The sequence below is a fragment of the Poecile atricapillus genome, chromosome 1 (genome assembly GCF_030490865.1).
Source record: "Poecile atricapillus isolate bPoeAtr1 chromosome 1, bPoeAtr1.hap1, whole genome shotgun sequence".
In the NCBI taxonomy this organism is placed as follows: domain Eukaryota; kingdom Metazoa; phylum Chordata; class Aves; order Passeriformes; family Paridae; genus Poecile; species Poecile atricapillus.
Genome location: NC_081249.1, coordinates 9,078,861 through 9,095,515, shown reverse-complemented (window position 1 = coordinate 9,095,515; position 16,655 = coordinate 9,078,861). Strand labels below are relative to the sequence as shown.

Here is a 16,655-nt window from a genome sequence, read left to right as displayed (position 1 = left end):
GGTGGCTCATGTCCAGCCTCTCATCCACCAGCACCTCCAAATCCTTCTCAGTGGAGCTGCTCATTATCTGTTCATTCCCCAGCCTGGACTGATACTGGAGATTTCTTCAGCCTGACTGAAATAAAACCTGACTGAATCAAGGCATTTCAAGCTACCCATTTTTAAGGGTTTCATCTCTTCAGAAAAAAAAAATCAAAACCCAAACAACAAAACATATATGAATACCATTAATTTTGGTGGGGTTCTGCTCTGTGCTAGTCTGTCATGTACCTGTGAATACTACAGCAGATTGAAAGAACAGGAAAGTGATTTGCTTTCTGGTAACTATGATTGCATTTTTCCACACCCCTGTTCCTATGTGTTCTTAAGTCATCTGTCTCAGCCTATGTATACATACTGTTCCATCTCTATTTTTTATTGTGCTTTCCCAATCAATAATCACATAATCAGAGAATAGCTGGAAGGTGGCTCTGAAGATTGCCTGGCCAATCTCGTGCTCCAAGAACAATCAGAGTGCTTTTCCAGGATTGCATTCCTCTGGGCTTTGGATGTTTCCAAGGACAGTGAACTCCACTAACCCCTCAGGACATCCATTCTAGTGGTCACATTCTAGTGTGTGACCACTCCAACAGGAAAAAAGGTTTCTTAAGTTTAAAGGTGTTTCCTGCACCTCAGTTTGTGCCTGGTGCCTCTTACCATGTCATGAGGCATTACTGAGGAGTCTGGCACTGTCCTCTTTACAAGCAACCTCCCCTCAGGTATTGAAACACATTTCTTAGGTACAACTCCCTGCCCTAGCTTTCTCTTCTCCTGGCTGAACACTCTCAGCTCTTTCAGTCTCTCCCTAAATGACAGATGCTCCAGTCTCTTAAATAATTTGTGGGATCCTTCATTGAAGTCACACTCCAGTACATCCATCTCTGCCTTGTACTGGGAAGCACTAATATTAGCTATATTTTTAATCTATTTTCTATGCCTTGGAACAGAAATAATTTTTTTCCTTTAGGCACAGAAATGTTACTGATCATTGATGAGCACACAAGTTTTACTTTGGAAAACATGACACTCAAGTTTTTTTCTCTGCCATCAATAAAAATAAAATGTAAGAAAATTTGAGAAGTCTATACCAACCAAGTTGATCATATTTTAAAAGAAATAGGTATCATGAAAAAATGCTCAGCTGTTTAAAAATTCTACTGAAATGTAAGGTAATAAATGCCACAGTTATACATATAGACAATTATGTCCAGTAAAAAGGTTTCTAAGCAGAGTTACACAAAAGCATGACAGAGATTTCTTTACTTGCACTAATATTTATATAACATTTAACTCTACAAAATGCATACTGTTCTAATATAACATTTCCTAATTGGAATATAGTAACACAATTATAAAGCTTTAAAGAAAATTAAAATATTCTCACTCTTTTTCCTTCTCTCCTAGAGAGAAATAAAATACTACAAGTATTTTGTTTTAAAAATGTGTTTGGAAAAAAATAAACCTCCAATATACCATAGGTCTTTTTCAAAATAAAGCTTTTGGCCATCAGTTCCTTAGAATCTGGTAGTAAATATATCTGTGATTTACCTTGTATATCTGTAGCAGCACATCTGTCCAAGCTCGTTTGCTCATTGTCTCAAACGTTCTGTCCTCCAGAACGAAAATAGGTCTGCCACTTAATTTGCCTGAGCTTCTCATGCTTCCTCTCTTCACTTCAGGTGTAAAACACTACAGGTAAAAGGATGGGAATTTTTTTTCAATATTCATTTCATCAGTTTGGATAGGAAATTCACAAGAGGACAATAATGAATCAATGGCATAAATGAGTGATAACATCTACTATAGTGCAATAGTGACCAACATTAAAACCATTTGCAGTTCAGGAATAAGAATCATAATAAAGAATTTACAGAAGTTGAAAGCAGCAACCAGGAAACAGGGAAAACACACAAAATACTTAAAAACTGTAAAATCTGTACGATAATCTGATCTCTACTTTAAAACACACCTGTTGGACATTAATATCAGGTATCAACAGTATCAGAAGGAATTGAAAAAAACCAGGGAGACCAATGTAAATGTGGGAGTCAGCTTAAATTCCTACTTAGTCTCACACATGTGCTTAGATTTATGCAATCCAAAACAGTCACCACAGTAAGTACACTCACGGTTCACCAAGAACTTCCACTAGTATTCAAAAGACTGAAACTAAGCACGTGGGCTTTGTTTAAAAGAGAATAAACACCAAACCTACCTACCCTCAGTCCAGTATTCACTTCCGTCCATATCTCATAATCTTCAGGTGAAAGCAGAAATTCTGGCATAACATGAGAAAGATATGCTCCTTGGCTTCTGAAATCACAAAGCAGGAAAAGTAAATAGAAATGGTAATTATTTTTAAGAGAAATCAAATTTTTTTCAAGTTGTTCAACTTCTGTGCAATCTCCTCTACCTGAACAGCCTCTGGACTAGTGATCCACCTCCATTAATTGCTTAGATGAGCTTCATGGATAGTAACTCACATTCAATTCCTATGGCTACAACTACACACTAAAAGAACATACAACTCTCAAATTGGCTTCTTTAGAGCATTGCTCCTCCATGAAGGATTTATTATAACACAAAACATGAAAACAAATAATAGCCATTTCCATGTGAAAACCAAATGACCAGTGTTGATAACATCAGCAGAACTAAAACTTGATGCTTCTATCTGCAGTTTCATATTTACAAATGATACTGGAAGTCAAATGGGTGTAAGCAAAGGTATTTCAAAACTCTCAATGGATATCTCTTCTCAAGTTACTTATAAATGCAACAAGAAAAGTAATTGCTCTAACAAAAGGCAACTTCATTTAACTTAATACCAAAAAAGTTATTTTCCAAGTGAAGAAAGGCTATTCTTTATCTCAAATGACATAGTTTAAACAAATGTGCTTAAAAGAAAGGAAAACAATGTAGCATTTTGAAGCTTATTTTTCTCAGGAAAACAGAAATCTTCCTGACTTTTAAGTCAGGAAGATTATCACAGCATATCTAGATTTAAATTTTTCTCTTGAGTTTTTAAAATGGTTAACGGGAATAAAAATTAAACTAGCATTTCTTCTTACGTAACCAGCCTTTTATTCAAATTAAATGATCATACTTTTCAGTTAAAAATTGATTTGTATATCAGAAGTCAAATATCATAGTTTGCAATTAGGATCATGACAAGTTATTACTCTTCTCCCAGAATTATATTTTTCTAATAAGAGTAAAATTTCAGTTTCCATATTTCACTTGGAAAATTATTCTTTATCTTTTCAAATTATTGAAATTTCATGTTTTATACAATTATCTACAATATTTTTTAAAACAAAAATATTTTAACCAGGGACAAAAACAGCACTAAGTTAGAAGAATGGTTCTAAAACTCACTATGTCTGAAATCACATTTTCCACTAACCCATAAACTCTGTTCTACTAAATTCCTTTTAAACTTCAGCTTCTCCCAAATAAAAAAAGAAAGCTATACAGTATTAATCTTTTCAGGTATCCTATATTTCTTTTGATGTTTTTACTTGGCAAATACATGGGAATAAGTGTAATCTGTAATTTTCACTCCAAGAAAAGTTTGTAACAAGGTTACATGTCATCATAGCAAAGTTCTGTATAACTGAATGTTCTTGTAATTGGCTGCATTTTACTACCACGGAACACTGTCTTAACAAAACTCCCCTTCATTCAGGTTAATATTAAACATGAAGCCAGTTGTCCAAGATCAGTATTTTCAATGTTAAGACATTTTTCCCCAAAATATAGGGCTTGCAACAAGCTGGTTGTACTGTAAGATACAGTAGTGTTTCCTTTACTGCTGTGGTAATGCCAAGGAAACCTTTTGACTGGAGGACAATAAAACTGATACTTGGAATGTTGCTTGAAACACTAAGCACCATTCACCTGCTTTGACAAGTCGACTATTTGAGATACAAATTATGCTTTATTTGAACCATCCTGACCAGAAAGTAGTGGCTGGTGTAAGAAAGCTAAGAACTATCTGCTATAGCACAAATCACAGTGAACATGCAGAGATAGCAGATCACAGATAGATTACTCATATCTCAGCTGGATACAGATGTCTTCCCATCATTACACTGTCATGCCAGCAGTGCAGATATCAGACATTATTGTACTCTGATCTATAAACACCTGTGAGGAAATACAAATATTCTAGATGATCCTAAAATGTATAAGTAGGAAAAGTAGATCCATAAATGAGAGGCCACAAAGAAATCTTATAGAATTCACACAAACTAGGAGAGGCAGAAAACAAACAGGATGTGGTAATGTCAAGCACAGAATGAGCATCAAATTAATTATAGAAGAGTTCAGATTGGATAAGACCTCCAAGATCATCAAAATACATATAAGCAAAGGAGTCCAGCTAGAAATGCTTTTCTATGAAAACCTGTGGTGTTTTTCCAGGATTGGTATGGGTTACTACTCCACGTCTGATCATTTGACCTCAACATCCATCAGTCATCAAAACATCTGTATACAGAAGCACTGGACTTAGCCTTGACCAACTGGCTGCTGCTTCAATTCTGCTCTCAATACATGCATGACTTAACAGCCAGAGCTTAGTAAAACTGATGACTTTTATAAAAATTTAGCTGTTAAAGAGCCTTAAAAAAATCCCAAGAAACACATTAGAAACACTTACGTAGTTCTTTCCAAGTGCTGTTATTTTTAGCAAAAAGGGTTAGGATCCACTTACCCCAAAACTCATCATTTTAAAGTATTCAACAAACATCATTTATGCTAGTTTCAAGATTCCTAGATTCCTGGAAAATCTCAGTGGGAAGACTGCACATAAGAGTCATCAGGCTCCACCAAGAGCACCAGTGGAATGGTGAGATCATGAAAGAAAAACTTTATCTGATTGTCTACTGAGTCTGTCTAAGAAGAAAGTTTAGGAGTCATCTTTTGCAGTGAAAGAAGCAGAGCTCCTATGGAATTCCTGTGCTGGATATAACCCTGCCAAAGCACACTTTTATTAGTGTAAACTGCAGATAACCTTGGAAAAAATAAAGGTTATAATACATACATCTTTTCTCACAAAAAGAATAAAGGAAACCCTAAACCCTCTGTTTTTCCAGACAGAACTAGGCTTGAAATATGCTAATTATAAAATTGGAAAGAAAATACGCACTCATGGACATCACATGATGCTTGTACTTACTTAAGGAAGGAAAGCAATTCAGAATGCTGCCAGTGGAGTTGGAACATTCTTTCTACTGGATCAGGGGGCAATGACTGGCTCGCTGCAATGCCTGGTATTGGTTGTCCATTCAGATGCAATATCATCTCATAAAATCCCTTATATTTGTCAACCTTTCGTTTAAAATTCTTTTCTTGTGCAACAGTTAGCTGGACTATACACACATCACTAGGAGAGAAAAAGGCTTTGATATTATTCTTCTAAATGCACAAAATGAGCTACAATTACATGTATCACAAGGCTAATTTAACAAACCATGAATTAAAAACAGCAGCAAGGAAGGTTGAAAAGTGCAGCACTTCTATCTTTACAGAACATTCATAATAAAGTAAGAATTTTGAACTGCATGGAATATTTATTCCTTCATAATTAAAAGCTTTCTGCCAAATATAACTTGGATTTTTATCATGGTTACAAATGTCTATGTGATTATTTCCCAGGAGAGTGGCTTCTTCACTATTTAGTACCAAGACAGAAAAGATCAAATAAGTGAGGCCACCACCACTGATAAATTTCCAGGGTTCTTGTAAGACTCTTAATTATAAAATATTCTTTCTCATCTGTTTCTTGATCTTTAGATTATGTGGGGGAAAAATACATATTGTTACAGCACTTACTTATGCCACCAAAGAAGTGACAAAGGCTAGAACAGTTTTGACTCTCAGAAGAGAATCAATTTCAGTTAAGAAGGTGACATATAGTTTGAACTGCACATTTAACACACACTACATTATGATACATGGTATCACAGTTGAAAATATATTTTAGAAAATAAAAACTAACACCTGGATGACATTTTCACATAAGCACCATATAGAAGCTACAGTTTTGATGGAAAACTGCATTAGAGTGTGTTTGTATTCCTTAGATCATATCCAAACCACTTGAGTAGATCTGTTATCCTGTTATGAGACAGACAGGAGTTAGCTTGAAGCAGGCATGAATTACCGTCTCAGTGAGTGAGGTACTGAAATGGGATTTTGTCCCTTAGACCAGCCAAACAGTGTGAACCAACTCTTCACAGCTTTTAGAGTCTTTTGAAAGAAGGTGTACTCCTCCTTATCTTCATCAGGAAAAAATGATAATTCACATTTATTTCCTCTCCCATCACTCTGACTGTCACTTTCACCTTCTTCTCTTATTTCTTCGCTCTCCTCACTCTCTTGCTCATTGCTCTCACTTTCACAAGTAGTACTCTCTGAATGATACACACAAAATAAAACATCCAGAAAGATTTCTTATTTCCCCATTTTTGTTTAGTACCAAAATATTCAACAAACAAAGTACAAAAAACTGCCAGACAACAAACAATCAACTTATTTTAGGAAAAAAACAATTTAAATTACATATACATGTCTTAATAACAGAACAAACGATATATTGAAATCTAATTTCATTTTCAGAAAAAAGCATTACCCAAGCAGCAAAAAATAAGTTCAGGAATGCCTTGCAAAACTACATCCAGAATCTAAAAAGGATCAGTCTCACACACAGTTCCAACAGACACAGCTTTGCCTGTCAGTCACTGCAAGTTCACTTTTAGAATTATTGTACAGGTATAACTCTCACTACATCTATAAGCCCTTCAACTTTTCTCCCCTCTGTTAGGCTTTCTCCCTCCTAAATTCTGATCTGTTCATAACATATATATTTTAACAACTATTAGTTGTTAACATCAACAATATCATTGCACAAAAAGGTAACTAAGGAAACAAACAATAATTTTCCTTATAGCACAAATAACTTAGGTGACTCCATCCTAGAAGGTGTATTTTAATACCACTGTTGCATTTTCATTAAATTATGTAAACATAAATTTAATTGATACCTTTGTGAATAAAAAAAATATCTTACTGGGATTTAAGAAGTAAAACAATACAATGTGGAGAAAGAGGCTCATTCTTTATAAGATCATTGATTTTATGTGCTGCACTATACCTGATGAAGAATCTTCATAGATTGAGTCACTAGCTACACCCAAAGAACTGGTGGAATAACTATGTGATGATGATCGTGGTGTAAAACATGGCTGTAAAACAATTTCTCCAGTGCTGAAGTCTTCATTGTCTGTAAAAAAAGATTCAAGTTGCAGTTGAGAAAACACATTTTACTGTCTGTGCTCTAACAAATTATAAATTAATATCTATTTCTGTATTTTTCTACTTCATGCTTCAATTAATCAAGTAGCAGTTCCTATTTGACTCATAAAAATCTCACTTGGTCATTAGACTGGGGTCCAGAAAAAATTTCATGGTTTGTTTTTCTTTTCCCCATTTACTCTATATTTTATAGGATGTATCTTTGTATTTGCTGAAAAGCACCTATCAGAACAAAGCTAGTTCAAGAATTCTGTGACATGAACAAAATATTCTTAAGGACTTCTTGTTCACAGCTGTGTAATGAGTCTCAGTACATCATTATCAAGCTTCTTCAGACTCAACATGTATTTTACAAACCAAACTCAGAAGTAAACTTTATCAATCCATCACTGGTTCTGACATTCTTATGTTTGCCTAATATATCATTAGAGGCCCATCTTTTGACAGTCCAAAATAAAAGAGGCACCAAGTGTAGTTTCCAAAAAAGCAAACACACCACTAAGAGAAGGAAGAAGTCTCTATGATTATCTTTAAACTTTTGATTGCTGGCACTGTTATTTTTATAATTTGTAGGAAATAAGAGCATGGTGTGTGAGTGAAGGCAAAGCCTTCCTGCATACCTTTCACAGACACTGAGTTGTACAGATATGGTTTGCTCACACTAAACACCATTCCACACCAACACAGTCTTTACAAAATCATATAAAAAAGACTCAAAGAATTTAGCAATAATGACTTGCTTCAAAACTGACACAAACTGATGTGTGAACAAACCAATAAGTAATCAATGCAGGACAAATACCCCATTATTAATGGGAGATCATTTATTATAAAACCATCACTCCATTTTTGGCTTAAATTTCAATGGATTGCAAAAATGGTCCATTGATCATAAAAAATATAGAAAATAAACAAAAAAATTACACATTAATAGGAGATAATACTTCTTTCCCCTTCCTTCTTCATTTAATTGTGCTATGATCCCTGAATGATATGGTACCTTTACCAATCTTTTTCCAATTCTTTGAGAAAGACCAAAACATTACCTGTCTTCTTGCTAATCCCTTTCTCAATTTCCCAAGTATCAATTATCTTTTCTCTTAAATACTCAGAGTGGCACACTTGCTTTAGGTTAATGCAGTCTTACAATTCAGTCTTTGAGGCTAAATCTGTCTCAGATCTAAGGACTTACTTATCTGAAAAACTTCTCTATGTCATCAAAACACATCAGATCACATATAGAGCTATAAAAAACCATAATCTTTTGCCCCACATTGAAGCTGCTTTAAGCAGGCTGGACTAGATGGCCCCCAGGGATCCCTTCCAACCTGAATTATACAATGATCCCAATCTCTTCCCAAAAGCACAGCCACACACAGAGATTACAGATCACTGAGGCAGCAGAGATGGGTTCAGGAGTGGGACACAGACAGAGATTTAAAGACAGAGGCAGACAGAGGGAGGCAAGCAGGGAGACATAATGCTGATAAAAATATTTCTGCTCTCTGACCACAGGTTTTTATTAGGCCTTAAAAGATAGCTGTGCCCTTCTCCCTTCAAGGAAAGGAGTTAAAAAACCCTGAAAAGTATTCCCAACAGGCAAATAATGATGCAAATAATGACCAAATTTTAAAATTACATCATGTGGTTTCTCTTTTGCTTTCTTCAAAACATATGATCACTGCCTATAAGTACAATTCAAATTAACTTATTCTCTAATGTTTGGACTGTTTTCCTTATTCATATTTAGAACATTTCACAAAACATTCTGTAAGATTTTGGTTTGCTCAATATTTTTCAATAAATATTATCTAATAATTTATATAACTTGTCCTCATTTTCAAGCAAGAAAACTGAAGCTATCAAATAGTTTTAAAAGTTTAATTGCAGTATCCCCCTGCAATAAATGAGGGAAAATGCTACTTTGATGATTGATTCCTGTTGTCACCCTGAAAACACTGATAATACTAATGGACATAATATAATTTCAGAGGTACTGTTTACTGCTTACTGCTTCTCCAGATAATTTTTTGATCAGAGCAGTGCAATGCCAAGTACGGGTATAAGGTAAGAAGACAATTGTCTGCTGTTCCAGCAACCCGAAATGGGAACCTGTTGAAAACAAAATACAGAAGTTACCATTTTCTATTTACCAGTGGTAATCAAGATACTTTTCAGCACAAGAACAAAGGACAGAGTGAAGGTATCAGAACTCCTTCCATCTTCTCTAGTGGTTGAGCAAATCACACAGGTGGGACTGCATCTTTCAAAACGCTCAAGTTTTAGTATTTCCACTTCTTAGTTTACTATGAGCATGTCTGTATCAACAGCTTGAAAGAGTCAGCAGAGATTTCATGAAATAAATTAACTCTGTATTTCTAAATAGAAAAAAACTACTAAAATTACAACTGACATGAATAAGTCTCCTAAAGATGCCTGCTAACTTGCTAAATAGTATGTCCTACAACTTTTGACAAAGGAAGTTTTCTTGAAAAGCAACTTTATTTTGATGTAGCATTTATTCTATAAGACTTTACAGAAATGTCAAAATAAATATTTAAAAATAAATAGATTCAATTTAAAAACAGTAACATATTGATTGCAGTTGCTGGAATATAATAGAAATTGATGTCCATGCCCTGATGTTCACTAGAGTGTCTGTTCCACCTGCAGCAACTTTATTGATGTGCAGCAATCCACCTTTTAACCCTCTTTTTGTATTTCACCGCAGTCTCTCAGAGTGTAGTCAACGAGCAAATTATTGCCATCAATGCAACCATGCGAGCCATCTGTATTTATGTTCTTAGCTCATTGCAACTGACAGGTAATTAAGCTGAGCTTAGTCCTATGTTATTAAATAGCTGAGTTTGTAGTCCTCATTTACTTATGAACTAACATTAATTTCAATTAATTGTTTTGACTAAACTGTCAAAAATAAAAAGAAAAATGCATTTTAATAATTCAAACAGCATGCTGATATCCATCTGGCTTTGATATATTAAAAATTATGCATATTAAAAATATATTTTGTACAGAATAAATGAATACATTTTCCATTTCCTCAGAACAACCTAAGAAAAATTTCTATTTATGTCAAATTTAGATTAATATTAAAAGATAGAACAAGACCTCTCAGATTAATTTATTTATAATATGACATAATTAGATTTTACTGGGTTTCGGGGTTTTTTTGTGGAATATCATAATCAAGGAAAACAGAAATGTTTTAAAAGTACCAGAAAGTAGTTTTGGTTTCTCTTTCATACTGCACTCTCCAAACACAACATTCCTGGATATTGCTTTCAAGGCAACATTAATAAATAGAGAAAAGTTCCAACAAAACCCATAGCCAACTTTCTTACAGGTAAATATTCCCATTGGGATTCCAATTTGACAGCTAACAGTCATTTTAGTAAATAATCCAGCTCTGCAATGCTTTGGTTTGCTCTTAGGAAATGTTATCCTACTGGAACTTGGCTGGGGGTGAGGCAAGGGCTCTGGCCACTTGTACCTTGCAGCATATCTCTTGTAGCAGACATCACTCCTTCTGATTTCATTCAGCAAAAAAGTCTCAGCAGCAGGGCATCAGCAGGACAGAGGGCGGGGAGAGCTACATCTACACCCATCTCCATGTACAAAATGTGTATTTGTATATTTGTACCTGTTCCAAACAACTGTCAGGGCTTGCCTGTTCTACCTTTACCAAGCCATTTAAAGACACACAGAATCAGTAACTACAGCACAGAAAGTGTTGCAGCTTCCAGCTCCTGACTTTACTGTGGTAAATGACAACTCTCAATACTCTGCAAGCACACAAGTGAATTTCAGAAAACTGAGTGAGGGGCAGAAGGGGAAGAAAGCTGTACGGAGGTTAATGAAAGACAGCTCTCAAGTTACATGGAAATAACTCAGATGTCTGTATTATCAGACTCAGCCAAATTCCTGATTTTTCAGTTTGAGGTGAGCACCTCAGCCATTTCCATCCTAAATACCAGTTTAGGGATTTTTAGGGATTTGGGGAAATCTTCATTCACACTCTGATTTGCACAGTAATGTAATGATTTGCACAGTGCTTGAGAACAACAGCAGTACATCTGAACCACTTACACAAGTTCCATGAGTGGAACTACTCAGAGCAAAGGAAGTAACTGTGCAATGTGGAATATAAAGAACAGTCCCACAAGAGAACATGTGTACAAAGAAACCCCTCAGAGCTTGTGGTGCTGCTGCAAGCAAAGCTCCTCCCTTTCCATGGATGTGCCTTGCTGGCTGCTGTGGTAACACAGTAAGAGACACAAATACACCCAGCCAAACAAACACAATGCACATATTGAGGAGGAGGGGATGGATCCTGCAAGTCAACAACTGATTCTGCAGCTGCTATTAATCAAAAGGATTTAAATTCCATGACAGTGGCTGCAGTGAGCATGAGATGGTGGAGGTCAGGACTGAAGGATGTAGAAGGGACTGAAGAAGCTGCTGTGTGGGGAGAAACAGAGATTTGAGTGTTCAGCTGTGAGAAAACAAGGCTCACAGGCATCTTGTCTATGTGCACAAATATCTGATGGGGGGAGTAAGGAAGAAGAAGACTCTTCTCAGTGATGCTCAGTGACACCACAAAAGGCAGAGTACAAACTGAAATACAGGAAATTCTGTCTCATCCTAAGAGAAAAAAAAAAAAACAAACCAAACCAAAATCATGAGAGTGACTAAACTGGAAAAGTCTGCCCAGAGAAGGTCATGGAGTCTTATCCTTGAAGATACTAAAAAAATCAACCGGGCAATAGAGTTGATTCTTTGAAGAGGGGACAAGGTGATCTCTCGAGGGTCTTTCAATCTCAGGCATTCTGTGATAATAAATATCAATTCACTTATTGGCCATCTGTGCACTTATTATCAGTAAGTACTTTATTACATGATTTTCCCAGAAGTGCTATTTGAAATAAGATTCAAGAATGAGTCTGTACCTAAACATTTCATCTGAGATTCAAATAATGCCACTCCATTCACATGGCAGAAAAGCAAAGGTGCTAGGAGCTAAATATTTATCATCTGCCTTTGAGGAACTGAGTCAGAGGGCACCAGACAGAAAAGCATGCACACTAGCATACAAATACAGAAGAGACATTACAAAGACATGTGAATTCTGTACATGTAAAGCATCTTGTGCCACTGACCTTGACTAACATCATTAATGAAATTATGTTACAAAACTAGAAGTCTTGTACAACATATCTATTTTGCATTTTCAGCAGAGTTTAATTAAATAATAGAAAAGTCTGTATTATTTTATTGGAGTAAAAGGTACCTGTATTGCTAGTAAATGTGAAGTCACTAAATACATTAAATTATTCAGTGTATTTGGTTTCATAATGCTTACTAAAGCTAGTAAAAAAAAAAATGTTATGTACGTGAACCATCATTGCCACTGCTATTCCTAATTTATTCCCTAATGCATATTTCCAAAGAGCACAGAACGGGAGAATGGTCATGAAATATATTGTGTTTACCCGCATTTGAAACCTGCTGATCACCAAATGTAAAGCTCCAACTGTGATGACAAAAAAAACCATTCAACACTCTGAAACAAAGTTTATATAAGAAATTCTTTCACTTCTCTTAAAGTAATTGCTTTGTTTTTTTCATTAATTTGTTTATTTTAATATTTGTAAAAAGACAAAAGAACACAAATCAAAATATATTCATCCATTTCAATCTGCATTTCAGGTGTTTCCTAAGTGCAAACAAGTGATTTGTTTTGTATCAGTGTACCCCAAGTGTTCTAAACATGTAGGCATAATTAAATAACCCTTCTTCAATAGTATTCAATAAGAGATGCAGAGTATCACTAAATTTCTAATGAGATATAATCCAAATCCATTAGCATCTAACTGACAAATTTCTGTAGCAACATCATTTGTGTAAACTAGAAAAAATATTTAAGAGCAACTCACACTGCCAGTTTAGGAAACAAACTGCTTGCAGAACTGATAGTGGCAAAAGAAAACATTACCTAAGAGTGTTGCATTTTGCAGATCTTTAAGAATAAAGAGTAAGTTAGATGCTGGGAAGCTGCAATTTAAATATCAATAAAGACCTGCCCTCCTCCCTTCCCTCAAAGAACAGATCCAGAGATGATGGAACTGTAAGAAAGGAAAGATGACCCATGCCAGCTCTGCCATTACTACTCCCAAATAAGCAGTTCCCCAGCACTGAAGGGTCCTTGTCCTTTGTAGCAGGAGCTCAGGCATCCCCAGAAACCAACATAATGCAACAGTGAATAGTGGCTGACACATAATTTCATGCTACATATAAGACTTATAGCTGGGAAAGAATCCATATTTTTTTCTAGCAGCAGCAGTCACATTAGCAGTTAATTCCTGAATAAGAGATGCTTCAGCTGTCAGGGACCATCACAATGGCAGAAAGCCACAAGCACAGAAAAGAACAGAGTGATTAATGGGTTTGGACCATCCTTGTTTTCAAAAGCACTCCCAACTATCTGAGGTAAAATGCCAACATATTCTTAGGTCAGATGAACGCTGCAAAGCAGCATGCAAATATCAAGAACTCTAATGTTTCCCAGCTCCCTGCTTTCTCATGCAATGTGAATGATATTGAGAGAAATTGACAGCTCCTGCTCTCCCAGGCACGCCAGCAGAATACACGGATTTGACATTTGCCAGCAGTGACTATTAAAGAGCTGGTTGGTTTGTGCACGTTTCCCAAGAGCAAAGGGAACGTTTTCCCCTATGAGACACTGAGATCTGATGGACTATCAAAACAACTGGAACCAATCCATAATTGGGGTGGTGACTGTGTATCAGTTCTATCATATTGTTATTAGAGGCTAAATTCCCTGACATTCTCTTTTCCTGAAGTTCCAGCCATGAATAATGTGAATAAATTCAGAAATTTCATGAGTTTCCATAGCTTCCCAGTGGGAGAGGGGAGAACTGTAGAACATGAGAGGAAAAGACCTCAGCACACTTGTGTTATCAACACACCAACTTATCTACACCACATGTGGGGATTTTAATATCTTTTACTGCCCAGAGCACCATTTTCTTTGTTTGTTTACTACTTATTTCCAGAAATAGTAACTTAAGCGTTATTTCAATCAAGATGGCAGAAAAATTTCTTTTCTACTAAACTCTTTGTATAATCATCAAATTAAAACATAAGAATAATCAGAGAACAAATATATAAACATGCCATTCTCACAGAGGGGTTTGTTTTGCAAAATAAGTGTCATAGCTAAATATTTCTCCCATTTATTAACTACTTGCTCAAGACAGTCTTAGATTTTATGTTAACTTTTACTTCTGAATTCCTATCAAGTCCTATGCAAGGAAGGGTCACTTCTTCTGCTTTGTAGTCAAAGGAGCGAAAAGAAAGCATAAAAATTTAAAGTAATATTAGAAATTAAATGCAAATTCTCATTTAAAGCAGTCATTAAAAGAACATTAATGCACTTTTGTATGTTCCATTTAATGGCATCTGTGCACACAGTAAATCATTGCATGGCAACCATATCTCTTCAGTTTTCTTTACAGTTATATCTAATCTTGCTTTGTTATAAAAAAATTATTTCCTGTTGTTTTTCAAATGTTTTCTGTAAAGCAGCCAAATCCAACAATATTTGTTCTCTTGCCAACATTCACTCTCTTTTAAAGCATGAAAGTCATTATTATTTAGGGCTAAGTATGGGCTACATGAATCAATCCTACTGCCTTTTTAGCCCTTGATTTAGAAAAGCAAAATACTACAGACCCTAAGTAAAATGCTTTGGGGTTGTATGGCCAGGTTTTGGTAGTGGGGGGGCTACAGGGGTGGCTTTGAGAAGCTGCTGGAAGCTTCCCCTCCTCCTCCATCAGAGCCAACACCAGCCACCCCCAAAACAGATGTGCCACTGGCCAAGGCTGGGCCAACCAGAAATGGTGGCAATACTTCTGTGGTAATATACTTAAGAATTAAAGAAAAAATTATGGCACAGATGTAATTGCAGGCAGAGAGGAGCAGGGTGAGAACATGAGAAGAGCAGCCCTGCAGACACCAAGGCCAGAGCAGAGGGAGCGGCAGGAGCTGCTCCAGGGGCTGGAGCTGAGATTCCCCTGCAGCCCCTGGTGAGACCGGGGTGAGGCAGCTGTGCCCTGCAGCCCCTGGAGGGCACAGGGATGCAGAGATCCACCTGCAGCCCGTGGAGGAGCCCCAAAATGGAGCACGGGGATGCTGAGAGGAGGCTGTGAACCCATGGGAGGCCTGTGCTGGAGCAGGGTCCTGGCTGGGAGCTGCAGAGCTGTGCAGAGAGGAGCCCACCCTGGAGCAGCTTTCCTGGCAGCACTTGTGACCCTGTGGGGGACCCAGGCTGGAGCAGGCTGTGCCTGAGGGACTGAGCCCATGGAAGAGGGACACATGCTGCAGCAGTCTGGGGAGGATTCTTGCCCATGGGATGGACTCATGCTGAAGAAGCTCATGGAGAACTGTCTACCATAGAAGGGTGGAGCAGCAGAAGGACTCCTCTCCTTGAGCAGAAGCAGAAACAACGTGTGATGAACTGACCATAACTCCCATTCCCTGTCTCCCTCCACTGCTGAGGGAAGAGGTAGAGCTAGGAATGAGGGAGGGGTGAAGGGAAGGTGTTTTTAAGGCTGTATTTTAGTTCTCATTATCTTGCTTTGATTTTTTAGTAATATATTTAATTACTATCTCTCAGTCAAGTCTGTTTCACTCATGAGGGTATTTGGTGAGTGATCTCTCTTTTATTCTTATCTCAACTCATGAACCTTTTATGACATTTTCTCTCTCTCTTCCAGCTGCAGGGGTGAGTGACAGAGAGGCTTTGGTGGATGCCTGACATCCAGCCTGGGTCACCACTATGGAGTGTTTTTCTCTTCAATACTCCTGCTTTGAAACATGCCTAGAACTAGTTCTGCTTAGAAGGCTTTTCTTCTAAGTAGCTGTAGAATATTTTACCAACCTCTGAAAATCTTGACTTGCTTATTTTAATAATATCCCAGGACACAGGAATTGAAGTTCAAAAGTTTAGTTAAAATAATTTTAAAGTACATATTATCACTTTGAAAATGGAAATCTAAAGAGAGAACACCTGACAAATTAATACATTTTCAGTAACAGATACTGTGAGATTTCACGGCCTATTAAACAGTCCAGGAACTTTTTCAAGACCAGTTAGCTTTTATAGGTGTTATAAAAGGTTATAGGTTCCATTGTTTTATTATTAAAGATCAAGAAGACCCTGAAATCTTGTCTTTCTAAAAGACTCAAATTAACAA

The 16,655-nt window shown here is 36.5% G+C and overlaps 1 protein-coding gene across 1 annotated transcript in view; it reads right to left on the bottom strand.

The window, feature by feature from the left end:
* CFAP47 (cilia and flagella associated protein 47) overlaps positions 1–16,655 on the bottom strand; it is a 262,195-nt gene that overhangs the window by 199,870 nt on the left and 45,670 nt on the right. The window contains 6 exon segments of the mRNA XM_058829276.1: positions 1,588–1,728; positions 2,259–2,352; positions 5,222–5,428; positions 6,209–6,458; positions 7,199–7,327; positions 9,374–9,471. Of these exon segments, the coding sequence (XP_058685259.1) occupies positions 1,588–1,728; positions 2,259–2,352; positions 5,222–5,428; positions 6,209–6,458; positions 7,199–7,327; positions 9,374–9,471 (919 nt within the window).